Genomic DNA, 10,913 nt, shown 5'->3' with positions numbered 1-10,913 from the left:
TATATGATGGAGTATTATAGTAGTAGTACCCTAGTAGTATATATGATGGAGTATTATAGTAGTAGTACCCTAGTAGTATATATGATGGAGTATTATGGTAGTAGTACCCTAGTAGTATATATGATGGAGTATTATAGTAGTACCCTCGCAGTATATATGATGGAGTATTATAGTAGTACCCTAGTATTATATATGATGGAGTATTATAGTAGTACCCTAGTAGTATATATGATGGAGTATTATAGTAGTAGTACCCTCGCAGTATATATGATGGAGTATTATAGTAGTACCCTAGTAGTATATATGATGGAGTATTATAGTAGTACCCTAGTAGTATATATGATGGAGTATTATAGTAGTACCCTCGCAGTATATATGATGGAGTATTATAGTAGTACCCTAGTATTATATATGATGGAGTATTATAGTAGTACCCTAGTAGTATATATGATGGAGTATTATAGTAGTAGTACCCTCGCAGTATATATGATGGAGTATTATAGTAGTACCCTAGTAGTATATATGATGGAGTATTATAGTAGTACCCTAGTAGTATATATGACGGAGTATTATAGTAGTACCCTCGCAGTATATATGATGGAGTATTATAGTAGTACCCTAGTAGTATATATGATGGAGTATTATAGTAGTACCCTCGCAGTATATATGATGGAGTATTATAGTAGTACCCTAGTATTATGTATGATGGAGTATTATAGTAGTACCCTAGTAGTATATATGATGGAGTATTATAGTAGTAGTACCCTCGCAGTATATATGATGGAGTATTATAGTAGTACCCTAGTAGTATATATGATGGAGTATTATAGTAGTACCCTAGTATTATATATGATGGAGTATTATAGTAGTACCCTAGTATTATATATGATGGAGTATTATAGTAGTACCCTAGTATTATATATGATGGAGTATTATAGTAGTACCCTCGCAGTATATATGATGGAGTATTTCTAGGACCACCAGACCAAGTGCCCCCCCCACCCCATTATATACCCCCCCTCCCCCACAACCCCCACAGTAAGGGCCACACAACCACGTGATGTTGGTGAATCACAACCAGCTTTATTTCTTTGAAAAAATAAACATCTGAAATTTTCCCTTTTATGTGAATTTTTCTTTTCTTTAATAGAAAAATGATAAATACAAGTAACGAGCGGCTGACATAAAACTCCAGCATCAGCGTCTATACAAAGAGATACAGGCGGTATAATAACAGTTCTCAGGAGCTCTAAAAATAGGATCCAACCATCTGTACAAGGGATGCGGAGTCCACTCCTAGCAGCAGTGAGATCACACTCCCATCATTGTCCGTGGACTACTCCAGCATCATCCACTCACACTCACACTAAGTGCCCAGAACAGTCCATGTCTACTACAATGCAGTGTCTATATATATACACAGCTCTGCAGGGCATTGCACCGGTCTGCAGAGAAGGTCCCTTCAGCACTCCCATAGTGGGAGCTGTCCAGGTGCTGAAGCATGGTCCGGGTATACATCACCAGTCCTGTATACATCACAATGAGGACAGAGGACGGAGCCATGCAGGGAACAGCTGAGCCCAAAAGCCACACTACATCCTCCCAAAGGAGTAGTGGAGGCCAGAACCGACAACCTGGAGGAGAAAAGTCGCATCTCCAAGGAAGAGTAAAGAAAACCCAGGACTGGTCTAGGATCTTCACAGGGTGCTGAAGGACAGTCCCATGGAGTAAAAGCCAAGTCCCTTCAGTTTCTCCTCAGTCCTGGTCTTCTGTTTCAGGTGCACCTTGCCATGTCGCTTCTTCTCGTCGCTCCTGGCGAATCTCCTGCCGCAGAGGTCACATGAGAAGGGCTTCTCCCCAGTGTGGGTCCTAATGTGGGTGGTGAGGTGGTCGCTGCGGCTGAAGTTCCTCAGGCAGATCCTGCACTGGAAGGGCTTGTGCCCAGTGTGGATCCTCAGGTGCCTGTTGAGCTCATCTGACCTGGCGAAGCTCCTGATGCAGTTCTCCACCGGGCAGGCGAAGGCCTTCTCATGGGGCTTGGGCCGAAAACACTTGGCCGGGAACTTGTTCCTGCGATATTTCTTTCTGGGTTCGGTCAGTGGGTCCCCGGAATTGGCAGGGAGGACGCTATCAGCTGTAGGAGAGAGGCCCAGAAAGTCAGTGGAGATGACTGGAGGAGACTGCTGTGAGAAAGCTTCCTCTCGGCTCAGCAGCCCTGGCACGGAGGCTTGGTGGCCCAGCTGGTACTTGGCATCTGGCAGCAGCTGAGGCTTTAAGTCAATCTGGGTCTCAGTGAAGTCATAGGAGTCGGGCTGGGATGAGGAGTAAGTGTCAGACTGAGGAGTGAAGTCCATGTTGTACAGAGCAGACTCCTCGCCAGGCAGGTCGCCCACTTGGGACTGGCAGCAGGAGGACATCAGGTTCTCCACTTTAGATTCCAAGGGATGAAACACAGCAAGAGAATTGTCAGGGGGTAGAAATCCATCTGTAGGGTAGGAAGCCTGGCCAAAGTTCTGTGGTGCCTGCGTGTCCCACTGGGCACTAAAGGAGTCCAATGTGGGGGACAAGTCCATGTCGTGCTTGTTGGGGACCATTTTAGAGTCAAAGAAGCACTGGGTGGAGCAGGAGGTGCCCAGGTTGGGTGAACTGGGTACCTGGTGAATGTCCTCGGTGCTGCTGAAGGCAGAGTACAGGTGGCCAGAGAAGCCCTGCTGCACCGAGATGTTCAGGTTGGGCTGGCAACCAGAATAAAGGTCCATGTGGTTCTGGATGGCCTCGGGGACCGAGTAGAACGACTCCTGCCGGCTCACACGAGCAGGGGCAGAGAAAGGAGACAGTCCAAGGATCCCAGACATGATGTTAAACAAGGCTTCTGGGACATGGCTGTTCTCTGGGGCAGACTCTATGAAGAAGCTCCCGGAGTAGTTGAGGGGGAGAGGTGGGGAGGGCTGGCTGCTCAGGAAGAGGTAGTCAGAGGCGTCCTCATTGGAAGGACTCCCATAGGCACCTGAGGGGGAAAACAGCTGTGGTGAGTATAATGTCTGCAGGACACCTATATACACATGTAAGGACACCAGCACCATCAACCATTGCACCCCATCCTTCCATCACTGCCCCCCATCCTAAAGCTATTGCATCCCATCCTTCCATCATTGCACCCCATCCTTCCATCATCACTGCACCCCATCCTAAAGCTATTGCACCCCATCCTTCCATCACTGCACCCCATCTTATCACCATTGCAACCCATCCTAAAGCTATTCACCCCATCCTTCCATCATTGCACCCCATCCTTCCAATCTTGGACCCCATCCTTTTACCATTGTACCCTATCCTAAAGCTATTGCCCCCCATCCTTCCACCATTGCACCCCATCCTAAAGCTATTGCCCCCCATCCTTCCATCATTGCACCCCATCCTAAAGCTATTGCACCCCATCCTTCCATCATTGCACCCCATCCTAAAGCTATTGCACCCCATCCTTCCACCATTGCACCCCATCCTTCCACCATTGTACTCTCATCATTCAACCAATGCACCCCCATCCTTAAGTCAATACATTTCCACCCTTCAACCACTGTACCCCCATCTTTTCACCATTGCAGCCCCCACTCATTAACCCCCTCACCCCCATTCATTAACCAATACGTCCTCATCCTTTAACCATTACTCTTCTATGAACCCTCACACCCACCCCTTGCATTAACTGTTACACCCCCATGCATTAACTGTTACACCCCCATGCATTATCCTTACACCCTCATGCATTAACCATTGAACTGCCACATATATCCCCTTCGATCACACATGGAAGCTGCAGCAACATCACAGACCCCCCAATGCACCCCCACCCCCAGTTGCTGCGCTCCTCTGATCCCCCCCCCCCCTTATCTCCTCCTGAGCTGTATTAGGTAGGTGGTCTCTTACCTCCTGTGTATTGGGGGGGCTCTGGGTTGCTCTGTTCTGCTGGCTGCTGCTCCCCTGCTGACCCCAGGCTCTGCTCCTCTTCCTCCTTCAGGTCACAGTCCTCCGGGTATTTGGGGTAGATGGGGTCCTGGCAGGAGAGATCCATGATCCTGAGCTGCATATGAAGCCAGGCTGGGATTGCTGCTACTTCTAGTACCACTGCTGCTGTGCAGGTGCCTGGTGCTGCTGTGTGGAGGAGCTGCTCTTGTGTCCATGCTCCTGCCTTGCCTCCTCCTTATATATGCAGCAGGGGCAGCCCCTGATCTTCCGCTGCCTGGGATCTCTCCATTTCAGGAGTCTCCAGTGATGCTGCTGTGACGTAAATGCCCATATATGGAGACAGGATGTAGGATGGGGACTCCCAAAAAGGAGATCTCTCCCTATTGTGCCGCCTCCCAGCTCTGCTGCTGCTGCTCCTTGTTGTTGTGATGGTTTTTTCTTCTTCTTTTAATAAAACCTGTGCAGGAAAGTTGTGAATTCTCAACACTTCAAGAACAGAGATGGGGAGGGGGGGATAAAGGGGGTCTCTGAGGAAAGAGAGATACAAGATGAGGGGGCAGGACCAGGGGGTGGAGGGAAGAAGAAGGGGATGGAGATAGATTTCAGGGGGCTGTGAGGAAGATCAAAGGGGGCATGGGAACCAGTATTATAGGGGGATACAAGATGATGGGAGCCAGTATTATAGGGGGATACAAGATGATGGGAACCAGGATTATAGGGGGATACAGGATGATGGGAGCCAGTATTATAGGGGGATACAAGATTATGGGAACCAGGATTATAGGGGGATACAAGATGATGGGAACCAGGATTATAGGGGGATACAGGATGATGGGAACCGGTATTATAGGGGGATACAGGATGATGGGAACCAGGATTATAGGGGGATACAGGATGATGGGAACCAGAATTATAGGGGGATACAAGATGATGGGAACCAGGATAATAGGGGGATACAAGATGATGGGAACCAGTATTATAGGGGGATACAAGATGATGAGAGCCAGTATTATAGGGGGATACAGGATGATGGGAGCCAGTATTATAGTGGGATACAGGATGATGGGAACCAGTATTATAGTGGGATACAGGATGATGGGAACCAGGATTATAGGGGGATACAGGATGATGGGAACCAGTATTATAGGGGGATACAAGATGATGGGAACCAGGATTATAGGGGGATACAGGATGATGGGAGCCAGTATTGTAGGGGGATACAAGATGATGGGAACCAGTATTATAGGGGGATACAGGATGATGGGAACCAGGATTATAGGGGGATACAGGATGATGGGAGCCAATATAGGGGGATACAGGATGATAGGATAGGGGGATACAGGATGATGGGAACCAGTATTATAGGGGGATACAGGATGATGGGAACCAGGATTATAGGGGGATACAAGATGATGGGAACCAGTATTATAGGGGGATACAGGATGATGGGAACCAGGATTATAGGGGGATACAGGATGATGGGAACCAGTATTATAGGGGGATACAGGATGATGGGAACCAGGATTATAGGGGGATACAAGATGATGGGAACCAGTATTATAGGGGATACAGGATGATGGGAACCAGGATTATAGGGGATACAGGATTATGGGAGCCAGGATGATGGGAACCAGGATAATAGGGGAATACAGGATGATGGGAGCCAGTATTATAGGGGGATACAAAATGATGGGAACCAGTATTATAGGGGGATACAAGATGATGGGAACCAGGATTACAGGGGGATACAGGATGATGGGAGCCAGTATTATAGGGGGATACAGGATGATGGGAACCAGTATTATAGGGGGATACAAGATGATGGGAACCAGGATAATAGGGGGATACAAGATGATGGGAACCAGTATTATAGGGGGGATACAAGATGATGGGAGCCAGTATTATAGTGGGATACAGGATGATGGGAACCAGTATTATAGTGGGATACAGGATGATGGGAACCAGGATTATAGGGGGATACAGGATGATGGGAACCAGTATTATAGGGGGATACAAGATGATGGGAACCAGGATTATAGGGGGATACAGGGTGATGGGAGCCAGTATTGTAGGGGGATACAAGATGATGGGAACCAGTATTATAGGGGGATACAGGATGATGGGAACCAGGATTATAGGGGGATACAGGATGATGGGAGCCAGTATTATAGGGGGATACAGGATGATGGGAACCAGGATTATAGGGGGATACAGGATGATGGGAACCAGTATTATAGGGGGATACAGGATGATGGGAACCAGGATTATAGGGGGATACAAGATGATGGGAGCCAGTATTATAGGGGATACAGGATGATGGGAACCAGGATTATAGGGGATACAGGATGATGGGAGCCAGGATGATGGGAACCAGGATAATAGGGGAATACAGGATGATGGGAGCCAGTATTATAGGGGGATACAAGATGATGGGAACCAGGATAATAGGGGGATACAAGATGATGGGAACCAGTATTATAGGGGGATACAAGATGATGGGAACCAGGATTACAGGGGGATACAGGATGATGGGAGCCAGTATTATAGGGGGATACAGGATGATGGGAACCAGTATTATAGGGGGATACAAGATGATGGGAACCAGGATAATAGGGGGATACAAGATGATAGGAACCAGTATTATAGGGGGATACAAGATGATGGGAACCAGTATTATAGGGGGATACAAGATGATGGGAACCAGGATTATAGGGGGATACAAGATGATGGGAACCAGTATTATAGGGGGATACAGGATGATGGGAACCAGTATTATAGGGGTATACAAGATGATGGGAACCAGGATTATAGGGGATACAGGATGATGGGAACCAGGATTATAGGGGGATACAAGATGATGGGAGCCAGTATTATAGGGGGATACAAGATGATGGGAACCAGGATTATAGGGGATACAAGATGATGGGAACCAGTATTATAGGGGGATACAAGATGATGGGAACCAGTATTATAGGGGGATACAAGATGATGGGAACCAGTATTATAGGGGGATACAGGATGATGGGAACCAGGATTATAGGGGGATACAGGATGATGGGAACAAGTATTATAGGGGGATACAGGATGATGGGAACCAGGATTATAGGGGGATACAGGATGATGGGAGCCAGTATTGTAGGGGGATACAAGATGATGGGAACCAGTATTATAGGGGGATACAGGATGATGGGAACCAGGATTATAGGGGGATACAGGATGATGGGAGCCAGTGTTATAGGGGGATACAGGATGATGGGAGCCAGTATTATAGGGGGATACAAGATAATGGGAACCAGTATTATAGGGGGATACAAGATGATGGGAACCAGTATTATAGGGGGATACAGGATGATGGGAACCAGGATTATAGGGGGATACAGGATGATGGGAACCAGGATTATAGGGGGATACAAGATGATGGGAGCCAGGATAATAGGGGGATACAAGATGATGGGAACCAGGATAATAGGGGATACAAGATGATGGGAACCAGTATTATAGGGGGATACAAGATGACGGGAGCCAGTATTATAGGGGGAAGACATAGGGGGTGAGGAGAAGATACAGGGGGCGAGGAGAAGATACAGGGGGCGAGGAGAAAATACAGGGGGCGAGGAGAAGATACAGGGGGCGAGGAGAAGATACAGGGGGCGAGGAGAGGATACAGGGGGCGAGGAGAAGATACAGGGGGCGAGGAGAGGATACAGGGGGCGAGGAGAAGATACAGGGAGCGAGGAGAGGATACAGAGGGCGAGGAGAAGATAAAGGGGGCGAGGAGAAGATACAGGGGGCGAGGAGAAGATACAGGGGGTGAGGAGAGGATACAGGGGGTGAGGAGAAGATACAGGGGGCGAGGAGAAGATACAGGGGGCGAGGAGAAGATACAGGGGGCGAGGAGAAGATACAGGGGGTGAGGAGAAGATACAGGGGGGTGAGGAGAAGATACAGGGGGGGTGAGGAGAAGATACAGGGGGGGTGAGGAGAAGATACAGGGGGGGTGAGGAGAAGATACAGGGGGTGAGGAGAAGATACGGGGGGTGAGGAGAAGATACGGGGGGTGAGGAGAAGATACGGGGGGTGATGAGAAGATACGGGGGGTGAGGAGAAGATACAGGGGGTGAGGAGAGGATACAGGGGGTGAGGAGAGGATACAGGGGGTGAGGAGAAGATACAGGGGGTGAGGAGAGGATACAGGGGGTGAGGAGAAGATACAGGGGGTGAGGAGAAGATACAGGGGGTGAGGAGAAGATACAGGGGGGTGAGGAGAAGATACAGGGGGTGAGGAGAAGATACAGGGGGTGAGGAGAAGATACAGGGGGTGAGGAGAAGATACAGGGGGTGAGGAGAAGATACAGGGGATGGGGAGAAGATACAGGGGGTGAGGAGAAGATACAGGGGGTGAGGAGAGGATACAGGGGGGCGAGGAGAGGATACAGGGGGGTGAGGAGAAGATACAGGGGGTGAGGAGAAGATACAGGGGGTGAGGAGAAGATACAGGGGGCGAGGAGAAGATACAGGGGGCGAGGAGAAGGTACAGGGGGTGAGGAGAGGATACGGGGTGAGGAGAGGATACAGGGGGTGAGGAGAAGATACAGGGGGTGAGGAGAGGATACAGGGGGTGAGGAGAAGATACAGGGGGTGAGGAGAAGATACAGGGGGTGAGGAGAAGATACAGGGGGTGAGGAGAAGATACAGGGGGGTGAGGAGAAGATACAGGGGGTGAGGAGAAGATACAGGGGGTGAGGAGAAGATACAGGGGGTGAGGAGAAGATACAGGAGGTGAGGAGAAGATACAGGGGGTGAGGAGAAGATACAGGCGATGGGGAGAAGATACAGGGGGGTGAGGAGAATATACAGGGGGCGAGGAGAAGATACAGGGGGCGAGGAGAGGATACAGGGGGGTGAGGAGAAGATACAGGGGGAGAGGCGAAGATACAGGGGGCGAGGAGAAGATACAGGGGGCGAGGAGAAGATACAGGGGGCGAGGAGAAGATACAGGGGGCGAGGAGGAGATACAGGGGGTGAGGAGAAGATACAGGGGGTGAGGAGAAGATACAGGGGGTGAGGAGAAGATACAGGAGGTGAGGAGAAGATACAGGGGGTGAGGAGAAGATACAGGAGGTGAGGAGAAGATACAGGGGGTGAGGAGAAGATACAGGGGGTGAGGAGAAGATACAGGGGGTGAGGAGAAGATACAGGGGGGTGAGGAGAAGATACAGGGGGTGAGGAGAAGATACAGGGGGTGAGGAGAAGATACAGGGGGTGAGGAGAAGATACAGGGGGTGAGGAGAAGATACAGGGGATGGGGAGAAGATACAGGAGGTGAGGAGAAGATACAGGGGGTGAGGAGAAGATACAGGAGGTGAGGAGAAGATACAGGGGGTGAGGAGAAGATACAGGGGATGGGGAGAAGATACAGGGGGTGAGGAGAAGATACAGGGGGCGAGGAGAAGATACAGGGGGCGAGGAGAAAATACAGGGGGCGAGGAGAAGATACAGGGGGCGAGGAGAAGATACAGGGGGCGAGGAGAGGATACAGGGGGCGAGGAGAAGATACAGGGGGCGAGGAGAGGATACAGGGGGCGAGGAGAAGATACAGGGAGCGAGGAGAGGATACAGAGGGCGAGGAGAAGATAAAGGGGGCGAGGAGAAGATACAGGGGGCGAGGAGAAGATACAGGGGGTGAGGAGAGGATACAGGGGGTGAGGAGAAGATACAGGGGGCGAGGAGAAGATACAGGGGGCGAGGAGAAGATACAGGGGGCGAGGAGAAGATACAGGGGGTGAGGAGAAGATACAGGGGGGTGAGGAGAAGATACAGGGGGGGTGAGGAGAAGATACAGGGGGGGTGAGGAGAAGATACAGGGGGGGTGAGGAGAAGATACAGGGGGTGAGGAGAAGATACGGGGGGTGAGGAGAAGATACGGGGGGTGAGGAGAAGATACGGGGGGTGATGAGAAGATACGGGGGGTGAGGAGAAGATACAGGGGGTGAGGAGAGGATACAGGGGGTGAGGAGAGGATACAGGGGGTGAGGAGAAGATACAGGGGGTGAGGAGAGGATACAGGGGGTGAGGAGAAGATACAGGGGGTGAGGAGAAGATACAGGGGGTGAGGAGAAGATACAGGGGGGTGAGGAGAAGATACAGGGGGTGAGGAGAAGATACAGGGGGTGAGGAGAAGATACAGGGGGTGAGGAGAAGATACAGGGGGTGAGGAGAAGATACAGGGGATGGGGAGAAGATACAGGGGGTGAGGAGAAGATACAGGGGGTGAGGAGAGGATACAGGGGGGCGAGGAGAGGATACAGGGGGGTGAGGAGAAGATACAGGGGGTGAGGAGAAGATACAGGGGGTGAGGAGAAGATACAGGGGGCGAGGAGAAGATACAGGGGGCGAGGAGAAGGTACAGGGGGTGAGGAGAGGATACGGGGTGAGGAGAGGATACAGGGGGTGAGGAGAAGATACAGGGGGTGAGGAGAGGATACAGGGGGTGAGGAGAAGATACAGGGGGTGAGGAGAAGATACAGGGGGTGAGGAGAAGATACAGGGGGTGAGGAGAAGATACAGGGGGGTGAGGAGAAGATACAGGGGGTGAGGAGAAGATACAGGGGGTGAGGAGAAGATACAGGGGGTGAGGAGAAGATACAGGAGGTGAGGAGAAGATACAGGGGGTGAGGAGAAGATACAGGCGATGGGGAGAAGATACAGGGGGGTGAGGAGAATATACAGGGGGCGAGGAGAAGATACAGGGGGCGAGGAGAGGATACAGGGGGGTGAGGAGAAGATACAGGGGGAGAGGCGAAGATACAGGGGGCGAGGAGAAGATACAGGGGGCGAGGAGAAGATACAGGGGGCGAGGAGAAGATACAGGGGGCGAGGAGGAGATACAGGGGGTGAGGAGAAGATACAGGGGGTGAGGAGAAGATACAGGGGGTGAGGAGAAGATA

General features: G+C 50.5%; 1 protein-coding gene across 1 annotated transcript; it reads right to left on the bottom strand.

Moving 5' to 3' along the window:
* Window positions 1-1,067: 1,067 nt before the first annotated feature.
* Window positions 1,068-4,270, bottom strand: EGR4 (early growth response 4). Its single transcript, XM_056552004.1, has 2 exons — window positions 3,928-4,270; window positions 1,068-3,007 (listed from the first exon to the last, which is right to left on the bottom strand). The coding sequence occupies exons 1-2, from the start codon at window positions 4,085-4,087 to the stop codon at window positions 1,698-1,700; spliced, it is 1,470 nt and encodes a 489-aa protein (XP_056407979.1). The 5' UTR covers window positions 4,088-4,270; the 3' UTR covers window positions 1,068-1,697.
* Between the last annotated feature and the right edge of the window lie 6,643 nt (window positions 4,271-10,913).

This window comes from Hyla sarda, chromosome 1 (assembly GCF_029499605.1).
Source record: "Hyla sarda isolate aHylSar1 chromosome 1, aHylSar1.hap1, whole genome shotgun sequence".
NCBI classification, from domain to species: Eukaryota; Metazoa; Chordata; class Amphibia; order Anura; family Hylidae; genus Hyla; species Hyla sarda.
The sequence above is the reverse complement of the archived record's forward strand: the minus strand, read 5'-3'. Positions and strand labels throughout refer to the sequence as shown.

Excerpts from the sequence above, each read along its gene's own strand:
- EGR4 (XM_056552004.1), bottom strand. The coding sequence starts at position 4,087 with ATGCAGCTCAGGATCATGGATCTCTCCTGCCAGGACCCCATCTACCCC. Across the intron at positions 3,008-3,927 it reads GCCCCCCCAATACACAGGAG|GTGCCTATGGGAGTCCTTCC; the intron begins GTAAGAGACCAC and ends TTTCCCCCTCAG.